The sequence below is a fragment of the Anas platyrhynchos genome, chromosome 5 (assembly GCF_047663525.1).
Source record: "Anas platyrhynchos isolate ZD024472 breed Pekin duck chromosome 5, IASCAAS_PekinDuck_T2T, whole genome shotgun sequence".
In the NCBI taxonomy this organism is placed as follows: domain Eukaryota; kingdom Metazoa; phylum Chordata; class Aves; order Anseriformes; family Anatidae; genus Anas; species Anas platyrhynchos.
Window position 1 is genome coordinate 28447045 of NC_092591.1, and position 21776 is coordinate 28468820.

At 49.3% G+C, this 21776-nt stretch overlaps 2 protein-coding genes across 3 annotated transcripts in view; both read left to right on the forward strand.

The window, feature by feature from the left end:
* TSPAN32 (tetraspanin 32) overlaps positions 1-5896 on the forward strand; it is a 28992-nt gene extending 23096 nt beyond the window's left edge. For both annotated transcript variants that reach the window (XM_072038530.1, XM_072038531.1), the window contains exons 9-11: positions 377-469; positions 2050-2133; positions 3994-5896. In XM_072038530.1, the coding sequence (XP_071894631.1) occupies positions 377-469; positions 2050-2133; positions 3994-4089 (273 nt within the window). In that variant the 3' untranslated portion in view covers positions 4090-5896. The remainder of the gene's footprint in view (positions 1-376; positions 470-2049; positions 2134-3993) is intronic.
* A 5887-nt stretch (positions 5897-11783) lies between these two features.
* CD81 (CD81 molecule) overlaps positions 11784-21776 on the forward strand; it is a 31174-nt gene continuing 21181 nt past the window's right edge. Inside the window, exon 1 of the mRNA XM_027458509.3 lies at positions 11784-11943. Coding sequence (XP_027314310.1) covers positions 11878-11943 — 66 coding nt within the window. The 5' untranslated portion in view covers positions 11784-11877. The remainder of the gene's footprint in view (positions 11944-21776) is intronic.

Consider the following 21776-nt stretch of genomic DNA (forward strand, 5'->3'; position numbering starts at 1 on the left):
GCAGCTCCCTCTGTTTTTCTGTTTTCGTAATTTGTTGTAACAAGCACTTTCCAAAGCTGCTTTCATCCAGGCATATCAAGACACAGAAAAGGGCAAATGTTTCTCAGTACCATAACAGCCATGGCCCTCAGAGCCGTGACCAGGAACATCAGTGCTTGCTGCAGGGTTGTGGAGCAGCATGTCCAAACCCACCCTTGGCAAGGAGAACCACCCAACTTCATCCCCTGCTTAATTTAGCCACTTTAATTGATGCAAAAACAGTCCTCGTTGATTTTTTTTTTTTTTCCTGAGTTTAACTTCCATCGCAGAAATTATCGATTGCATGCCTACCTGCTTTGTTCTTTTCCTTCCATGAAACCCTGTTCCTCTCTTCCAGTTCCTGTGCTGTGGGAAGCACTCCCCATTCGGGGACACGGCTGCCGTTGAGCACAATACGTGTCCTCCCAGCCAGGCACAGGCTGCCGGGCAGGTAAGCACAAAGCTTCTTCCACTCTCCCACTGTGCTACTACTCATGGACTGCTTAAAATCTTACTGTTTTTTAATGCTTAAGCCAAAGTTACCACCTTTTTGTGGTTTGGTTGCTGTAGGTTAGGTTGTTCTTTGTTTCTTTGTTTTAACCAGAAACAGGAAGGTGTCTCTAGGGGCAGTTTGCTTTGCAGCCCAAGAAAGCCTCCAAAACACTTGTTCTTGCAGCCTGTTGCTTCTTTCCAGCCTTTTCTGTATCTTCTACCTGTGTGGAGATGATGTGATACCACAGGCATGTGTCTGACCTCAAAAAGCTCTTGGGCTTGTCTGTGTTGCTAGCTTCTGAGACCTAAAAAGTGTTCTGCTAACAGCAAATGCTGAAGGTGCACATGATAACTCTATTTCCCTCTTCTGTGGGCATTAGTCAGGTATTAAAACTTAAAAGGAGGAACTCATAAAGTAGGATAATTTTGTCCAGCAGCAGCTGCACTGTGTAGACTGGATTTCTCTCCTGTCCAGCATTCCAGTGAAGTGATGGAGAAGCCACCAGTACGGGACTGTGTATGCAGTGAAGGTGTAATGCAATCTTCATACTCCAAGCAAATCTCTTGTATGCTTTTTTCTATGGGAGTAGCCAAATTAGCTGGCGTAGCTGAAGCTGCAAGCATCATACCATACATTGTCCTTAGGTAAAACAAAACCACGTTGCTACAGCTATGAAGAAACATCCGTGTTACATCAGAGGCTAACGCAACCCTGTGATGCAGAAGCATGCCTCAACCCCTGGTTTCCAGCCACCTCCTGGAAAAAACAATCTCAAAGTGGGGGTGGGCAGCAGCTCGGAGAAGAGGAAGAAAGATGAAATCAGACCTGGGCACCATGCATGAGCATTAGTTCGCCTCTGCTAATGGTTTGCATTTAGCAGAGAGGAGGATGTGAGGATGTGACTTGCAGTTGGGGACCTGCAGCATTTGGTAGCTGCAGTGCATTTGCTCTGGCACTGACGCTGTGGGGCTGTGAGCACTTCTACCTCGCTCTGCAAATCGCTTAATCAAGGGCAGGCTTTTGCATTTCTGAAATGGCTCTCTTGGCTAGCACCCACTGAATTTCAGTGAGGTTGCAGGCATGCTTACCACTCATATATATTAATGCTGGTGACACCTTGCAGTATGGAGCTGTTTGCTAGTACCTTTGGGGAACACAAGCAGCTTTATGGCAAACTCTGCTTTTCCATCTTTTCATTTCACTCCATCCATTTTCCATTGGGGTGGGGAACATTTGTGTATGACCACACTTAACTGTGCATGCACACATCCTCTACACTCTGAGTCGTGGTAAGAAAATCATAGGCACATTTTAGTGATGGAAAATATACTGCATGTGTTTATCTTGCAGTGCAATGTTGCATCCCTGGTGGTCCTCTGGGGACCTGGGAGTTGGACTCGATGATCCTTGTGGGTCCCTTCCAACTCAGATATTCTGTGATCCCTCTCTTTCTACCTGGGGTCACAGCAATTGCTATTAGGGGGATGGATGCCTCCCAAGCTCCTGCTGTGCTGCAAGGGGTGTCTCTCTCTTCCCAGGACTGCCTACAAGAGATCCAGGGCTTCCTGAAGAAGCACATGGACCTTGTCTCCATGCTCCTGGGCACCACCATCTGCTTCACGGTAACTGCGCGTATTCCTTCTCGTGTCTGGCCCCAAGAGGCAGGGGAATCACATTCTGAATTAGTCCCAGGATGCTAGGATTTGGGATGATTTTTGGAGATCAGTAGCAGGGAAACAAGTGGTAGTGGACTTCGCCTTGGAAATTAGGAAATACATAGTCTTGGTTATTAGTTTTTCTGCCCCAAACTCATCATGTCAGCAAGGAATGGGGAGAGGTTTCTGCATTTTATCCTTGCAGATATTTCGGCGTGTCCTCCCCTGCAAGCTAGAGGAGCTGTCACCTGGCGCAGGTCTTGAAGGTGGGGTAGGAGGCCCACAAAGCTCCATCTGCCAGGCAGCTCGGTGCCTCTCTGGTGAAGGAAAACCTGAAATGCTGCAGAAAAGGACATGCTCCTACTGCAGAAGGTGGTGAGGGTGCTCAGTGGTTGTGTGGGGACAGTGCGTTGAGAGCTGTAGAGAGCCCCTAATTAAAACAGGCCTGCTCCGAGGTCCACCCACTGTAATTACCCCTGTACAAGGCCCTGCATGTGTAGTAAAACATGCCAGAAAAAAGTACAAGCCTTGTTTCTTAACCATGAAATTAGGTTTGGTCTGCTCTGATATCTCCACACTACTCCCCAGACAGGGCAATTTTTCCCAACCAGTGTGTATTTAGGGATTGTTTCAGTGCTTGTGTCCACCTCGGCACAATATGGGTTAGAAGATTTTTCCCTATCTCAAGAAAAGCCAGAGGAACAAAGATTTTTTTTGTACTGCTCATAGTAAATGCAGAAAGCCATCAGGCAATGGCACAGGTATATTTCTACTTAGATGGAATTACGTACTTGCAGACAGAATTGTAGCATTAAAGCTTCATTGGATCTTAGTGCAGCTGAGCTCTTGCTTAGAAAATCTTTGGGACACATAGCTGATGTCTAATGCAAAGCCACATAAGGGTATTTGGTGTCATTTCCTAATTTTCATTGGCTGTAGAAGAAATTTCACTTCAGCTCTACCCAGACAAAAGTAGGAGCACTTCTATATTTTTTCCCTGGAACTTGATGCTATAGCCAGATAATGCAATAAAGTCTTTGAAGCGTACATTAGAGGAAGTCTCGCTGCAAGGTTGGCTGTTGTGATAGCAGGATGCAAAGGAAAACCTGGTGGCTGGTACAGCTGCTCTTGTGTCCCCGTCCCTCTGGCCAGCACCACGACGTGCACAGATGTGCCCCATCAAGCTGCGCTCAGCTTGCACAATAAGGCAAGCTTTCAGAGGGCTTTGCAGCCCTCATAACGCTTCCCCCAGCATCCTCACCTTTGATAAGCTGCCTGTGTAAATCTTGATACGTGACCAACCACCACTGCACAGGGTGATGGACCCATCAGAAAGCTGCAGTACAAAGGAAGCATATTGTCCTCGCAGTGTGCACGTGGTGGCCTTTTGTTTTTTGTTGATTTTATTTTTTTTTTACTCCAAACAAGGCATGAAGTTTTTTTTCTCTGTTATTTATACAAAAGGCTATTATGAGAGATGTATGTTTGTGTGGAGGAATGTTTTGTGGCAGGAGTTTGAAGTCTGAATTTCCTGGCTTCTTCTCACTTTTGGATATTTTTAGGACAGAGTTTGAGCCATGCTGTGCTAATTCCAATCAGATGCTTTAACGGCATGTTTTTTTCCCTCCTATCTCGTGTTGGAATTGGTGTTCACCATTTCAGTGGAAAACAGCTCCTTCAAGAAAAATTTGATATTTTCATACATAACAAGTTCAGAAGTGCCAAGCAGACTAGCAGGCAACTCTTATGATCCCTTATTCATGCAGAGGGAGCCTCATCATTGGTTCAGTATTTAACTGTTTGCTCATTTCATTTATTTCCTTTTAGGTTTACGGGATGGTTCTGACTTCATTCCTCTGGTTCTACATCCACTTCAGCAACAACCTGGACCGGAAAGGCAAATACATCCTGCGGGCAAGGTAGAAACTCCTCTCCTGGGCTTCCCTACAAGGTAGAGCGAGCTTGGTGCAGGAAGACACCTGAAGACCTCCCCAAAATCACCTGGGAAGGCACTGTGTGGGGACAGGTGGAGGGATGGGTGTCACCACTGCTCATGTTGCACATTTTCCCCTCCTGCATCACTCACCCTTGTGCACTCCTGAGCTGGTCAGCCCGGGTGATGCTCAGTGGAAGGGCAGCTTTACCGAAAATGGATGAGGACCAAGGCGCACCTGGGCTCGGAGATGCCTCACCAGGTGCAGTGCAGGGTATAGCTCCACAAGCAGGACACACACAGCCCCTTTGGATACATCCGGAAAGGAAAGCCCAGCCAGAATCACAGTGCTAAACCAAACTTTTCTTGCACTGTTCTGTGTGACCCCAAAAGATGTGACCTTTCTAGGGTGATAGCTTTGGACCATAGCCTGGGACTGGTTCACTATCAGCAAATACATGGACACAGAGTGTGGCACTGCTGAAGGGAAATGTGCTCTCCTAACTGGAACACTGCTAATTATTGACTTAGGGCAAGTTTTGAGTTATCCCTGGAGTATGTAGGTATCCAACCACCATTGATTCTTTTTTTTCCCTATAAAGTATTGTTGGAGCTTGTGGTGGAAATTAGGGAGAAAAAAAAAAGAAAAAAGTAGTGCCTGTGTTTTGAAACAACCAGACAGAATAAGGACACATCCCTCTGTTACTCCCCTTTTTGATGTGATATGCATCATTTTTAAAATTGTTAGGATTTGGTCAGCCTCCTAGGTACCGCACTGATTTCATACCGGCACATTCAACCACACTGCCTTAACTTTGTGTTTCTCTAGCTTCACTGACCTACCACGCTACTGTGAAATACAAAAAGGCTTTGATATTAAATATATACAGGGCTTGTGTTTAAATCTGAGAGAAGTGGACTGATCCTCAGCCAGGTCAAACAAGACAATGTCCACTTCCTCTTTACATCTCCTTATCAACAATAAGCAGAAATTTGAAAAGCCTCAACCAACTGAAGATCTCAGCTTCTCAGCCTTGCTAAAATGATGGCTCCCCGGTGTGCTTTGCCCTCATTGCAAGGAGACAGAGCTGCTTCTGAGATGAAAACCATCACTGCTGCGAACTGTGGCAATGGAAAATGTCTGTTTGAACCAACACCAGCTTTCAGCCCTCTCCTTCATTGTGGGTTTTAGCCACAAAAAAAGAGTAAGTGGTAATTGGGATTGTCTTGATTGAATAAAATGAGGTAATCTCAGTGAGATAAAAGAGGAAAGCCCCATGCTGATATTCAGGACTGCTACGCACGTGAAAACAGCAGTACAGCCTACAGCATCTTCCCTCGCCTAGTTAGCCTTCTAGCACGGTTGCAAATATCTTGCAGTGGAAGGAAAGGCATTGAGGGAGGAGAGCTGTCACTCCTAATCCCGCTCCCTTGGCGTGAGCGGAGCTTCACTGCTGACTTTGGAAGCAGGATCAAGTTCAAAGTGATCCAAAGTATCACCAGCTATCTCCTGACAGTTACCAACACACCTTTGTCTAGCAGGGATTTAGAAGTAATATGCTTCGCCTAGTAGCTGCACATGTAAACATAGCCACTTGCTAGCACTGGGAAGCGATTCAGATACATGCGTGTGTGCATACAATATGTTTTCTGATGTGCATCACTCTCCAGAGAGAGACAATCTCCATTGTGAGCTCTGGCTCTTATTGTCCAGGTTACTGCTGCTGTCATTCCTCAGGCCAGCTGGCAGCTCACGTGACTCCTGCTTGCTTCAATAAAAAGGAAATTCTTGCAAAAGGCTGTCATTCCTTCTATTTTTCGGCACGAAGCCTGCCATTGCGCTCGGTTGTATAATAGGCTGCCGTCAGTAAGTCATTCAGTGCTGGGGGGAGATACTCCCCATGCAGCTGGCACTTGCCTTAGCACTGAAGATGGAGATGACCACGTGTTCCTCCACAAGGAACCTGCCTGGCAGAGCCACCCATCCTCTGGTGTTTGTCACCACCCTTATCTGACCCTCAGCCACCTCTGGAGTAATGCAAGCATGGGTAAGGAAAAAAGCCTAAGGACACATAGAAGCAACAAGGAAAGAGCAAGGTATTTCTATAAAAGAACTCGCTAAGGTTTCCCTTGCCACCTGGCAGAAAGGTTCTTGGTTTTATTTTGGGCTTTGCTTCTATTTTAAATTCCATGTAGGCAGGCCTTGTCCACTGCTCTCTGCTGGCTGGACAGCTGATGAAGTTCTGTTGTACAAAACAAACAAACAAAAAAAAAACAAACACCACAGGGGAGTGAGCAAATAATGCAGTTTTACCAGGAGGGGCTACCTCGTCAACTCTAAAGCCTAGTAGGAAAGATCTCTGTTAAAACTTTACCACCGTTACCACTAACAGCCCACCCCAGGCCCATTTTTAATGTGAAGGGGTGGTTATGGACGGAAGGAGCGCACGCATGATAAAGAAGCCTGAAAGGCTGCAGTATCCCCTTCCCCAAAACTTCATCTGGAGGAGCAGCAAGTGGCCAGCACTTGCCTGGAGGTGTGAATGAACATTGCCGCTGCTTCCACACCTCTGTAATGACTTCTGCCATAGTGGCAGCAGGGAGGAGAACATGACAAACACCAAGCCATCGCACAAGGGAAGCTAAATGCCCAGAGAGCAGTCGGTTCTGCCCAACAAGACACAAGCTGCAAGTGTACTATTTCTTGTCCCAGGGGTAGAAGTACCCACTTGGACATCCCTAGCATGGGATGAGGGATAGGAAGGGAGACCAAGGAGCAAGAAGGCAGATAACCTTCAACTCCTTGTTTTTAGAAACTGTGATCAAAACTTACTGCACGGAAGTGCAGCATTATCATTTTGTTCACAGCTGGAAAAATGGCACCATCCAGGAATGCCTCGGTGGAAGCTGTAAGGAGGGCAGGTGTCAAGGGTTTTTTAATAGCTGCACCAACACCAAGAGAAAAACAAAACAAAACAAAACAAAAAAAACTTCCCTGCCCTGCAGTCAGTGTGCTTGCACTTACAAGTCCTGAATTTGCTGCTTGCTATGGGCAAAACTACAGCTCTTGCACAAAGAAAGCAAAACCCCAGGAAGCAATTTGTAAGTGCTGCAGAGATTTACCCGGTGCTGAGCAGAGCGAGAGAGTGGTTTTGTCAGGATAAAACACGGAGCTGAACAGCAGGGACACAAACCCTGCAACCAAAACACCTGCAGGCCCCGTGAGCCTTCCTGGGGCTGGCATGAGGGGAACCTGGTTGTGGTACACACCTCAATGCTCAGACTTTTTTATCTGAGATTTTTATCTGAGATTTCTCTCAGATAGGAGAGAAATCCCTGGTTATCTAGGCATAGGTGATACAAAATGAATACATAAATAAACAGACAAATAATAAAGTTAACTGTTGGATTGTGCTTCAATTAATTGCCAATTATGCTCCAGCAATTAGTTCTACTATTGTCAGCTGGACAATGGCAGCCTGGCCTCTATATATATGAGCTGCCCTAGTGACAGCATCAGTTTGCACTGAAATGAAATTTTCCTTTTTTTGTACAACCCTGATTCGCACCCAGAGCAAGCTATACTACTGAGCAAATCCTTCTGAAGCCTTAACCTGGATGGACTTCTCTGCAGTTCGTGTGGTAGGGAAGCCATCTCCTGCCAAGGCAAAACAGTGGTTCTAAGCATCTCTATTTCTGCTAAACTTATTTAGCAAGAGGGCTCTGCCCAAGCTCCAGCTGCAGCCTTCCCTTAGTTTGTGTGCATCCTTCTAAGGCAAATCCCCCCCTTGCTCTCCTTAGCATCACTAAACGCTGCTGTTGTTTAACCCTGAAGCGCACCAGTTTGCTGGCAGACACATTCATTTTCTTTTTAGCCGCGTTATATCAGCAACAAGCTATTCCAGCCTTTATTCACCTGCTAATGAATTATACATTGATGACACAACAGCAGCTCCCTGAGCTGCGCTGCTGAGCTGGGCTCTCGCTTTCCTGCATCGCGTCTCACAGCAAAGCCCAGCTCAGCCCTCTCAGATGTGCTGGGAAAGAAGAGGAAATATCTGTGCTGGATTGAGAAACCTGCTTGGGTTTGCTTTCTCTTGTTCACCACTGGTGCCTTCTGGAAACAGCTCCTCCACTTGCATCAGACCCAGCCCTGGCAGCCGACAGTACCAGGAGCTTCCCCAGCACCTCCTCCTCTTTGTATAACCTTGCCATTGCCACAGACATGTTGATGTAAATATTTAAAGATGGCAGAGAGGCTGCATGGACTGGCACTGGTTGTTGAGTTTATTAGAAACAGAAACTTCAGGCACAGCTACAGGTTTCTGCTTGCCTCGTCCCCTGCCCAAAACACAACCCCCCTCCTGCTGCCATGGGGCTTGGGCTGAATTTGCAGATCAGGAATTTTCCAGTTTGCCTTGAGATGAGCAGGCACCAGGATATCCCCAAAAAGATTTCCTGGAGATGACTCTTTAGCTGCGTGGGTGAGATTCTTGATGTTATTTATTTTTTCTGCTGAAAATGTAAGTGCTGGCTGTGTCCCTGCTGCTGTGCACACTTGCCCTTCTGCTCCTTGGCTGGGAAAGCAGATTAAAAAAAAAATAGGAAGCAAGTCATCTCCCTTGCTCTTTGCTTTCACCTCCAGGGCGAGCTCTGCTGTTTCCCCACATGATCTCCCACTATCTAGAAACTGGATAATGACCTGCAGCTAAATGTCACTAGAGGGGAACTCCCTGAGATGACAGAGCTCCCTGTCACTGCAGGCAAGGCCACTTGCTCTCATCACCTTGGAAAAACAGAACTGTTGGCTGCCTAGGAAGTCATCCTGATGTTACCATCAGTCCCACATGTTACATGGGACTATAAGCCTCCTGCAGGGTGAATTTCTGTGCTGTACAATTCCTTTGCATGCATCTCTACTTAAAGATTTTTGGTGATGCTGCTGTGTGGTTGGTTTTTTGTTTGTTTGTTTGTTTTTCTAATGCGGCAGGTAAAGTTGAAACGTGGGCTATTTCTTTCATACTTGGCACAGAAAATAAGAGGCAGTGATTAACAGCTAACCAGGATACCTCATAAAAAAGCACGTATTTTATCTTCATGGTGTATAGCCAGACCTTTTTGCATCATCTTTGTGCTGGAGGAGGGCAAAGGGAGGACTGCCAGGTACTTATGTCAAGACCAAATCCACCAGCACAGCACACTGCGTGGCTGGAGGCCCCGTGGTCCACGGAGGATGAGGGACTCCCATCTTCTCCCCCACATCTCCTGCTGGCCCTGGACAGGTCCTCAGTGTGTGTTTGTAGAGCCAGCATTGATGTTAATTATTTCATGCCCTCATAACCGGCTTTCTAGCCATGTGTACAAAGTGGGGAGGTGATGCCCAAGCACCTTCACCATCACTCTTCTTTTAGCCAAAGGCCACCGCTGCTGTTTGGAAAGCACAACCAGGGTTTTTCTAACACAGAGCTGCTCAAAGAGCTGCTAGGCATCTCGCCTGGAGAAGCTGGCTGGGATACAAAGGGACGGGGCTCCTGGCATCCTCATGGTAAGGGCTGGGAGGCAGCTCAGCCATGGCCTTGCTTTAATGGGCCCCCGTGAGTCACTCCATGGGTGTTGGCTGTGCCAAAATCCACAAAATTGACACTGACTTTTAGAAACAGTGTCAAAAAGAGAAGGGAAAAAAAAAAAAAAAAAAAGCCCAGCAGATGGAGGACAAACACTGTGAGCATCTCTGGCCTCTACTGCTTTACTCCAAACCACAATTGTGAAAGCACATTTAAATGGCTGCTCTTGGGGGAAGGGGCGGGGTTTTTTGGACTTTGAGGCCTGTTTTACTTCTTCTTCACCTCTTTTTAGGCCCTGATTTTAAGCTTTCTGCAGTCTTTGTAAGTTAGGTAACTCCTTCACAGGCTTGCCTTTTGGGTAAACAAATCTGTGTTAGCATAGTGCCCTGCAGAAAACCTGACTTTAACCCTTCCTCCAAGAGAGGGAAATCCCCAGCCTGACCCACAACACCTGCACTCCTTACCCACATGTGACCCGTGCACCCTTAGTGTGCAAATTAGTTTTACTTCCACAACAGCCTCTTCACAAAGAGCTGTTAACACTGCTGGGAAACTTGGAAACACATTTCTGGTCCTCTAAGGTCTGTCGGGCCAGCAGTATGGCACGAGAAATATGCAACATCTGAACCGACATATAAGCTGGGGAAACGCTCTGCAAAGGAATATGTGGACAAAGGTTGAAATTCTTTCCCACTGGGGAGTTGTGGAGGGGACTTTGCAGGGACTTTGCTGGGGCAGCCAGGCTCGGATACAGTGGGTGTCAGCCCAGAGCTGGGCAATGTAGGAGATGGGGGCTGTGAGCCTCCAGCCTGAGCCAGATGAAGCAGATGGCTCAGGCCTACAAGCATCCCAGAAACAGGACTGCCTTAGCTCTGAGCTGAATTGTTCATTAATACAGTTTTTGGAGCGCATGAGAAGTTTTGTTCATCGTTTGCCACTTTCCATATGAAAAAAATAAAAGGAAGAAAGCAAGAAAAAAGCAACAGTGGCACCCCCATGCCCTCCAGGAAACCCAAGCTCCCCGAAGGAAGCTTCAATGCCAACTTTGTGGCAGTGATTGCAGCTCAGGCCACCAGCTCTCCAGCACCCAGGTGTGATTTGAGCATCCTTTTTGGCCTTATAACCTCCAGAGCTCAGTGTGCTGCCACCAAAGGCCTTATCGGCCTGCAGCTGGTTCCTTCCTCTCCCTGCCACAAACTGCACATTTGTTTAGGGGAACATTCACAGTTTTGGCAGAAAAAAGGTGTGTTGGGGTCCTGTGCTGCAGCGAGGGAGAGACTTTGGGATCCTGCTGTTATCCTTTGGATCAACAGGCAGGAGCTGCACGGGATGAGGGATCATTCTGATAATTTGGGCTAGCAGCTATGTGCCTTGTGAGCCTCTGGCTTCGTTGGTTAGGCTGCATGAGTGAATAGGGTTAAGAGACAAAGGATTTATGCGTCCATGTCAAGCCCACAACCAGGGACGTATTCAGCATTAGTAATGAGGGAATTGGGCCAGCTTCTGCTCACCCCCAGTCCCCACCTCCACGAAGTGCCGTAGCTGGTCCGGAGGGGTTCAGAAGGGTTCAGAAGAATGTCCTAGGCAAATCATCCACTGGGGAAATGGGACAGTTTTGGAACAAACTGATTTAATTTTCAGCATGCATGTGTAGGAAACGTGTGCTTAGCGATTGGGTCAAACTCCTGCTGAGAAGGTGTGCTCAGGCCCCACCAACAGGCAGGACAGGCTGCAGGTTTTAGGCTCGGAAGCTGTTCTCTGAAATGCCGATGCATGGGCAGAACTGAAATGCAAATGTGTGCCCCAAATGCCTTGGGTGGCGAGCCCTGTCCCCCACCCCCCCAGACAGTCAGTGCCTGAGCAGATCAGCAACTGATCAGCAGCATCAGCTGGGTAATGAACTGGGGGCAATTTTTTCACGCAAGGCTTGGGAAGATGAGTTTTAATGCAGAGGGGATGAAACAAAAATAAAAAGGAAAAAAGAAAAAGCGTTGGGGGGAAAAAAAAATAAGCTGAAACCATTGGGGGAAAAAAAAAAAAAAAGTGAGGAGGGGGAAGCGAGAGGCGGCCCCCCTGCTAAGGGGGGGAGAAGGATGAGGAGGAGGAGCAGGAGGAGGAAGGCAGGGGGCGGTCCGGGGGTGGGCTCTCCCCGCCGCGCCGCCGCCCCAGCCCCACCACGGCCGCAGAGAGCGAGCCGCCGCCGCAGGAGTCACCATGGGAGTAGAAGGCTGCACCAAGTGCATCAAATACCTCCTCTTCGTCTTCAACTTCATCTTCTGGGTGAGCCCCGCCGCGGGGGAGGGGGGCGGCGGCTGCCAAGGGGGCTGCGGCGCGGCTAGACTCGGCTCGGCTCGGCTGTTTTTAGCCGGGTTTTTTCCATTCCTCCCTCCCCCCGTGCGAAGACCTGCGTGGTGTTGGGGTTTTTTTTGGGGGGTGGGAGAAGTGGAGGGGGGGGGGCACGTTTATCCTTTGCTTTTTTTTTTTTTTTAATGCGTGCAAACACATCTAGATATAATTATTTATTTGCATGCATCTACATATACACCTAGACGGCATTTTCATATATATATATACCTACATCTCTGCACTTATATGGCATTCATGGATGTATATGTTTATATATTTACATGCACCCTTCTCAGCACGAGGCTGGGGGGCATTCCCCCCCCCCCAGACCCCCTGTTGTTGCCGTGGGGTTCCCTTCCACCACTCAGGGGTGGATGGGGCGAGCCCCCTGCCCTGGAGGTGCTGGAGGGGAGAAGGGGCTTAAAAATAGGGGTGGATGAGGCTGCTGCTGCCCCTCGATGCCCCACGTTGGGTTGGAGCTGGGCGCTGCCTCCCGAGAAGTTATTTGGGTCCGCAGCTGTTTCCCATGGTGGGGAGGCTTGCTTCCCTGGAAAAGTTTCCTGGGGAATAATTCATCCCTGGGGTGGCTGGACCTGGGCACGGTGGTGGCAGCGGGGCCTCCCGCACAGGAGGAAGGTCACTGGCGGTGGGTTTCTGCACAGTCTTTCCCAATTCTGGGTTAGCAGGCTCTGGATTTTCTGCCGCATCTCAAATCCGGTCTGAATTCAGGCTCTGCTTCGCCTTTCTCCTGGGGTAGCGCTGACTGAGGGGAGCGGTGACGGCAGCAGTGTTAATTGGTACCCGATGCGCTGCCAGCTGCAGGATGCCTGTGGGACCTGTCTGCTTTTAACCTCTTTCTCTTCCCGCGCGATGGAGCTTGGTGGCCCCCTCCCCGAAATGCCTGCCCGTGTCGTTCCTCCCGCCTTATGGCGCTTGTCCGGGGGCTTTTCCATCCCTTCTGCGCCTCATTTCCTGCCATTCTTGCTGCTCAAGTGTGGATGCGAGGGAGGAAGGGTCAGGAGGCCTTTGCATGTGGTTTACTGAATAACTTACCTTTTATTAAACCAGCACGTTGCTTCCTTCCTGTTTTCTTTCCCCCTTATGGCTTCTGCTTTGACCCGCCGGCTACCCGAAATGCTGCCCCAGCACTCGCTTGCCAGCAGCTGGCTCCCTCAGGCTGCCTCCCGTGCAGATGGTGAGCCTGGGCTTCGTTAGCATTAATGATGCTCGCTGCCAGGCACAACAGTGGGTGAACAACAGGTCTGATGGCTTGCAGATCCTTCTGGTTTTCTTCAAGCAGAATTCATGGGGTAGCACCTTGCACCCCACCTGGGGGGGGTGGGATGCTTTGGTCACCACCGTGGCACCAAGACCCTACAAGAGCTGGCGTTGTAAGGTCAGGAGGTGGCACCGACATCCCTCTGTGCAGGGTGATTGGGCTCCCTGCAGGGTGGCTGTGTGGGTATCCCAGTCCTGGGGTAAGCCCTAAGTCGAAGGGAGGTGTGAGACATGGGATTTTGTGTAAGCTGCTCGGTATGCAAGGGCTGCTGGGCTCCTCGCGCTCGTTTGCTTATCATTTGCTCGGCGCTGAATCGAGGTCGGGCGCTGCTGGCGAAAACAAGCGCGAGGCAGAGCCAGAAGTTTGGCAGGCGCAGGGGCTTCGCCAAAAGGCAGCTGGCTTCGGAAGGAAGGAAGCAATTCTAAACCATCGCTGTGTTAACAAATGAGAAAGAAACTCCGATAACTTACTGAAGTGGCCCTGTTGTCTTGCTGGAGTGTAAATAAACCAACACCCCCTGGCAGCATGGGGCGAGGGGCGGGGGGTGGCTGAACAAAGCCGCTGTGTTGAAAAGCAAAAGGAAAAGGCTGCCCCAGTGCCAGATCCTTGGGGCACCTCGGCAGCCTGCCTGCCTGGGATTTGTCTCTCTTTTTGTGTTGTTTTTCCCTTGTGTGTGTGTTTTGGGAAGAAGCAGCCAGGCTGGGCTTGGTTGTCCGCTGGGAGGGGCGAGTGGCTATGCTGTGGTAACTCCCAAGGACCACGCATACCATTGAGAGATGTGAGGCTTGGTAGGGTGCCCAAAGCTCTGTAAAGCTTTCAGAAGCCCCACTGCACCTCCAGGTCTTTGGTAGAGCACTTTGGGCCTGTGGCCAGGCTCCCGGTGGAGCTTGGTGCCCGCGTCCTTCGCGGCAGCATCGCTTGGACTGAAGCTGTGGAGGAGGCCAAGGGCAGCACCTGGGGCACCTCACCCGGTTAGCAAAACACAGAGCTGATAAAGGAAAAGCTTTTGTGTACTGCAAACTTGCCCTGAAACCTTGGTTTCAGGAAAAAAAAAAAAAAAAAACTTGAACTGTGCTTCTGGTTTTCCTTGCATGGCTGATATAAGCACTGGGCTAGGGATACTTTGAGGGACAAAGGTTTTCTGGGGGTGGCTCGGGAGCAAGCTGCCAAACACAGGTCTTGGGGTTTTGCTGGTGGACCAGGCGGTCCTGGCTCGTTCTTCAGCCTGGAGCTGGCAGGAGCAGGGCGTGCGGTGGGGCAGAGCCCTTTCTCCACCGCACTCTTGGCAGCAGCCACGCAGGCGGCTGGGCTTCGGCCGCCCACCGAAGTGAGTCGAAGCCCACAGAGTCTGGCTGGACTGACCACTGTGGCGAAGCGTCCCCAGAGAGGCTGAAGGAAGCCGGATGGCTATTTTAAAATGTAATTAAACATAACCAAGGAGAAATTGGCTTGCTCCGAGAAGGCTCGCCCAGCCCATTAGCTAACTCGGTCAGTGGCAGCCTTCCAGGTCCGGAGCAGCGCTGGCTGCTCTGCCATGGAGGTGTCTAATTAAAAGAGCTCACTCCTAATGCCATTTTCCAGGCAATGCACAACTATTTGCTCTTGCTTGTGTTGTCTGTGGTATGGGTAGGGTGTGAAAGAGAAGAGCAGAGGGAACACGAAAGTGAAAAACCACCGTCCTGAGAGGGAGGATCTCAGGGGAATGTATTGTGAGAAGGGATGGAGGAACCGATATTTTCTCATCTTGTGCAACTCTGGAAAAATGTGTTGGTCATCTTCTGGAGTCTGCACGCCATGCACAAAGGTGTCTGGCTTTGGCATCAGGGGAAGGCAGTGAGCCCACGCTTCCTCCCCTCTGGGTGGCGGTTGCGGTCCCGGTGTGACAGTTCTGCCCCCAGGGGTGACCTCGCCGCCTGGGTGTGCCGAGGAGGGCGGTGGGTGCTGCTGCCACGAGTTTAAATGAGGTGACGGAAATGAGGAGGAAGAGCTGGTGGTTAGAGTGATGTGCAGCGCTCTGAAGCACTGCTCAGAAGTAACTCGTCGGATTTGTAACAACAGCTCGACTTCTGTTCAGGTTGCAGCCCCACATGCATGCCTGTGCTGGAAACTGCTTCGGTTGTATTAGTCATAGCGTGTCACAGGCTTTTCCAGTGTGGAGCGGGGGTTTTTGTTTTGATTCTTGGTCTCCCAGGGAATTGCACACAGCATTGCGAACGCCAAGGCCACAGCACTTTGCCAGCATCTCCTTGCAGTGATTTGGGTTTGGTGGGGTTGGGCAATGCACAGCCCAACCCAGCGTATCTCCGTGTGCCTTGGAACATGGCTATTTAATGCCTCTCTTTGTAGAGCAAGGGAAATGTTTTCTTAGTGTGTGGAGAGGCTCAGGACCCGGATCCAGGCTTTCCTCCTGGTGACTCCCTGCACTGTGTTTCTGGGCTCGCTATCAAATGAACGCAGCCCTACCATCACTTGCAAAACCTTAAGTCTCTGCATGACGAAGCTTATTTAACCGGGTCTTTCAAAGAGACCGATGCTTCATCATCAAAAATACCTGACTTCACTGCATGAGCTGCACTGAAATCACCAGGGGGGAGCATCTCTGGCAGCTGAGTGAGGGGGGTTATTCTGGCTTCCTGGGGTGGTTCTTCTGCCAGCCACCTAACGCTCACCTGTGCAAGAGCATGAAGGCACGCACAGCGCCTTCAGACACACTTTGATCCTATGATGAAAGGCGCTGTGCAAGCACCTTTCACCCTTATTAAAAAGGGAAAGCAGTTGTATTGTAGTTAAACGCTTGTGCGTGTGGCCAAATTAATTTTAAAACAGTATCTGAAATTGTTTTCCAGCGGGGCAGTTAACCCTTGCTGGTAGATGCCAATGTGTAGGGCTGCTTCTGGCTGAGGTGGTTGAAGAGCATCCCATGGTCTGAGCACCCTGCTGGTGCGTTGGACACCAGGTTCCCACTCTCTTCTTCCTCCTCTTCCTCCTCCTCAGTCTTTATTTGGCACCCTGCCTGCCTCTACTCCGGGATCATCGTTTCTTCCAGCTTGTTTGGAGGAGCTGTGCAGTTTTGTTGGGTTGGTAACTATAGGCACCAGTGGAGAATTTAGCCCAGCTCTGCGGCTGTATTAATAGCCACTGCTGGAAGGTGGCCATGGCTGAGCCACTCTCAAAGTGGAGCGTGGGCGCAGTAGTGCCTTCCTCCCCTTGTGTGAAGAAAATGGGGCTTTTTTGCCTCCGTTTCTGGACAGGCTTTGCCTCTGTGTTTTCAACCGTGTGGTCTGATCTTTGCCTGTCATCAAACGTCACGGTTGCAGAAGATGGCAGAAAGGTCTCGTCTGCCCTTTCCAAGAAAAGTGTTGTTGTGGCTTGTGAGTGCCTGTGTCAAGTTCAACAATGAAGTTTTTATGTTTTGTGACCATTTTCAGTCCAACTGCACCCGAATTTGTCTGATTTAAGTCACTTATTCTGCTCTCATCCCCTCCAAATCTTTGTATGAGTCTGATGCGTTGGTGCTCCTGCTCATCCCATGGTCACCACATCCTCCACGTCACCGAGCAGAGCTCAATGCAACTCGATGTGATGAACATGGGGACCATCCACAGTGCTCGTCTCCTTAAAATTTTAAGGAACCTTCAGCATGAGGTTCTGCTATCTCAATGTGAAGACCATGACAGCATCAAACCCATGTTCCTACAGGCTGCCCTTTGCTTTTGGCATTCAGCTCTTAGCACAGGGGATATCGAGTCCCGAGCTCCTTAAGCACTTCTATGGGTGAATCTCTTCACCTTAGCTGAGAAATTCGGCTTCTGCTCTGCCGGGAGCGAGGTGCAGGGCAGGTATGCCAGCTTGGCAGTACCTGTCTGCAGCCTGCATCTACGCGTATGCCCTGCTGCAAACGTGCTCTGCTCTGGGCCCCAGCTCTGTCTAGGTATTGCTGCAAAACCTGCAAGGTCCTAGTGCGTGCCTTGGCAGGCTGTGTGTGCATGTGGATTGCCTCTTCCAGAGATGGAGTTGCATTAATTTATGAACCTCTGTCTCCTTTACTTTTTGCTTCCGCTCACATTGGATGGATCTTATGAAGATCCATCTACAAAATGATTCTTTGTTATTTACGCTGCGCATACTGGATAATAGGATATCTGCTTTTCCATCCAGAGCCCAATAAGAGCTGGGAGCAAAACATTCAACCTCAATTTAGCACTTAATTCCTGGTTGCTCGTGTGATGAGACGCTTCAGCTATGGTGAGCTGCTTCATCTTTCTGCGCCCCAATTCCCAGCACCCCAAAGAGGAGGGATCTCTGGTTTTGCGTCATCTCAGCCACTTTGCAGCTTGTGTTGGAGAGGAGCCGCATGGTGCCAGTGCTCAGTAGTTCAGGGAAGCTGCTACGAGCAAGAAAACTTAACATCTAATCTTTGACCCAAGTCTTAAAACACCCCAAAACAGTGTCAGTGTTGGTGATGTCAGTGCTTTGTTTCTCCACTCTGGGAGATGGTTTGGGGTCACTGTGGTGAGTCTGTCCACAAGCAATACGCAGCCTGCCTGGGCTGTGCAAGAGGGAATGAGGCAGCATCTCCACAAAAACTCCTTTGGTTGCGTTTTTGCTGTGTGCCCTGATGCTGGTGGTAATGGAGGGGTGAGGAAAGTGACGTCCCAGTGGGAGGACCACCGCGTCCACGGGAAGTCGTGCTGCTAAAAATACAGCATTGTGAAACTGCCGGCACCTGGACTTCCCTTCTCTTCCTCGGGGTTTGGCTGCAGGATGTCTGCTGTGCTTCGGTCAAGGCACACTATAGCTGCAGCCAGCGCTGCTTCCTCCTCCTCTTCCTCCTCCCTGCCAGGAAGCCTGTTTTGGAGGGAGGTGGAGGGAAGGGAGCAGAAGGAAAAGGGGCGGTGGCGGCAGCGGAAAGGACTGGGGGGTGATGCACATCCTGGTGTATGCGAGTGTCTGGGGGGCAGCGGGCAGAAGCGGGGTCATCTCAGCTACGGAGTACCCTGTGTTCAAGGGGAGAAAAGGGATACTCCTTGCACCCCTAAATCACAGGAATTTTTAGAGGAGGTGTGACCGACCTGTGAAAGAGGGGTTATCACTGCACGTGGTGTTGCATCCTTATTGTGGTGCTCTACCGGTGATGCCCCATCCCATGGATTGCACCTCTCGGGGGTCTGCTTTCCTCCCCGCCGTCCTGTGCTGGCTGCCAGCTAGTCTTGCACACGCCCTGGGCAGGCAGGATCCAGCTGGAAAAGCCTGGCTGTCTGGGGAAGAAGCAATAAATCTCGTGAAGCTGGAAAAGAGCAGCAAGTAGGAAACAGCGGAGCCTGCTGTACCACCTCTTCTGGCACTCTGTGCCCTTTGGGGTGTGAATCCCGGGGTCAGCTTGCTGTGGGTTTGCAAAGGGGCAGGGGAGGTGGAGAAAGTGTCATTTGCCCTTGGGGCTTGTTTTCTTTGGGGATTTTAGGGATGTGCCCATGGGAATTTAATTTTTATTATTATTTTTAAATAAAGGTGGAGGGAAGCGCAAGTACAGGGAGGAGGCAGACCCTCTGTCCATGTTAGGGGAATTGCAGGCTGGAGGGGTGGTGTTGTGGGAAGCATGTCTGAGAATAATGCAGCATGGATGTTGCCGAAATTGCAGCTTTTACTGTTGCTCTCATGGAAGCAGTCCCCAAAAATGTAAACTGAGGACTGTGAAATGCGTTTGCAATGAGCCTCTGAGACCTCATGCTCTGAAGAGCTGGGCAAGCAAAGAGAAATTCGGTAACCTGCACAGGGTGCTAGGTGCCTAGAGGAAAAATAGGACATTTAGAAAATAAGGATATGCAACTTAGAGACCAGAAAAGTGCTCAGAGAAACTATAGCCCCTAGATGCTAATGCGGTACAAAAGCAGAAGGCAGGGTTACTGTGACAAAGGGACGAGGCTTTCTCCTTGTTTTCTTTCCTTTGGAAAATGCCTTCGTTACATTCTGTGCTGCCTGGTGGTGGAAGGATATATGGTTTTCATGGAAAAAGTTACTCAGCGTAGCCTAAATCCTGTTTTCATTAGTAAGTGAATGTCGTTTGCTCTTAAGAAACGCAGCTGCTGTTGGATTGAAACTTCCAGCCGAAGATCCTTGGTGCTCTGTTTTTGTTTTTTTTTTTTTAAAAAAAAAAAAAAAAGGCTAAAACAGCTTTTCTTTCTGGGTTGTTCTCTTTAATTGAAAAAAAAAAAAATTATTCTGCTGGAAGCCAGGGTTTCTATGGCAATCCAGTGATTTTTTTTTTTTTTCCTTTCCTTGTGCTCCTTCCCCCCCATCTTGTTTCCTTCCCTGCCAAATTCCCAGCATGGCCAAGTTTCTCTCTGCGTTCAGGGGACTGGGTAGAGATGTCGGTGAGGGGCTGGGTGCCGTTTCACAGCTGACGTGCTGCTGTCCAAGTGTGCACACTTGGTGGTGCTGATTCCCAAAAACACTGCGGCATTACAGCGAGACCCTTCCCCAGCTGAGCGGAGGGATGCTGCGTGGCGCTGAGCTTATCACGAGCCTATCGCTTTTTGGTGTTTTGGGTTTTTTGTTTATTTTTTGGAATGAAAACAAACCAAAACACCACAGATGGCTGTGATCTTTTCTTCGCCTCTCCCCACCTCCACAAGAATCCCAGATCTTTCTTTGGGATCTCTTTTCCCCTAGGAGCCACAGTGAGACCCTTAAGGGGAGTACTGATGAGTTTGGGGACCTTCCGCATCTCCCCAGAGGAGAAGCAGACATGGGCTTCGTTATGTTCTTAAACATACAATACAATAATATACAAGCAGTGCCAGGCTGGATTTTGGGAACTTTCTGCCTTATTTGGAGCTGAGCTGGAGTGCTGGCTGGCTTTCATGGCTTTTTTTCTGTTGCAAGGGCTGGGAGAACCGTGGGCTGTCCCGAGTGTGAGAGCGGGGAGGTTGCACCGGTCTCTGGGGCAGGAGCATTAAGAGTGATTATTTCAGTCGCTGGGGCAGGAACATTAAGGGTGATTATTTTGGAGGCAAAAGGAGGGAAGGGCTGGCAGAACCTCTCCTCCTCAACCTCCCAAATTGCCAGGTAGGGTTCATGGGGATGTTTTTTTTCTTTGGGAGCTGCACGGTCAGCTTGCCCTGGGCGTTTTGGACAGATGGTGTGCACTTGCCTGAGCTCCCGTGGCACCCCAATAAAAGATTAAAAAAATAAAAATAAAAAAAAACTCCTGGCTGGGGTTTGCAGAAGTTAGCAAGGAAGAAAAACGCACACTGACCTCAGGAGGAGCAGAGCTAGGCAAACACAGGGAGCCTTTTTTGGAAATCCCAGTCCACATGTGTTTGCTTGGGCTTGCACAGCTGGAGACTTTGCACTCTTGCTCAACAAAATCTATTTGTTTTCTTGTTTTATTTATTTTTTTAATCTGACCTTCATGCTCACACCTGACCCTGCTCAGACTCTTTTACAAAAAACTTTTGTAACTGCTTCTGTACTTTTCAGTAGTTATCTTCAACTGGCTTGAAGGATTTAGGATACTCACATGGGCAGTTAAGCAGACACTTCCAGAAATTCTTAGCCTTAAGAATTTCAGTCACTTTTTTTTTAACCTGTGTTTTTATTTTTTCCCCCCTCTCTTGATGGTTTTAAATGAAAGAGGTGTCAGGGATAACACAGTGAGTCCTGCTGGAAGCCTGCTCCTGTCCCCCATTTCCATTCCCTGCCCCCTCCCCTAGAAGAGAAAATGCTAAGGAAGCCATTCATAACATTTTCCATTACCTGAACATAATGTACAAATTTTATTTTTTTCCCCAGCTCTCTGGGGAGAGGAACAAGTCCCTTTGCCAAATGCTGCTGAGGACGGGCATTTCCCTGTCTGTCATCAAGTTTGATGGACTGGTTTATAAATCCCTGCGGGTATAGCTGGTTGTATTGTTTTTGCTTTTAAACAAAACCCGCGACCCTGTGTGTTCATTGCAGATAAATGAAATCAGGTGGTAACAGCCTGTTGGGAGCAGGGGGTAATGAGGGCTGATCCTGATTTCTGTTGAAAATCCCCTGGGTTGCACACCTTGTCCTTCTGAGGTGAGACTGAGCCTTCTATGGTAGCCGAGATAAAACAGCTCTGGGAAGGAAACCACGGGCAGGAGCTGGAGGCACCGTGCACCTTGTGCACCTGCTGGGGATGAGGGCTGCTCCTAACGCTGTGCAGGGTGTGTGAATCGCAGTGCATACAGCTCAAAGTGCTGCAGAGATGGGACAAGGAGGATAGAAAAACGTGAAAATTTTTCTCATAGAAAAGCCCAGGTGGGAAGGGACCTCGGAGATCATCTGGTATAACCTTTTGCTGTAAAGCAGGGCACAGTCCCTGTGTCTAGCCAAACCTCAGGAGTCCCAAACTCTGGAGAAGCCACTACATCCCCAGGGAGGCTGTTCAGTGACTGCTTGTTCTCACTGTAAAACCTTTTCCTCTCAGAGAAGAACTTGCAGAAAGCCACAAAGCAAGTGGCCC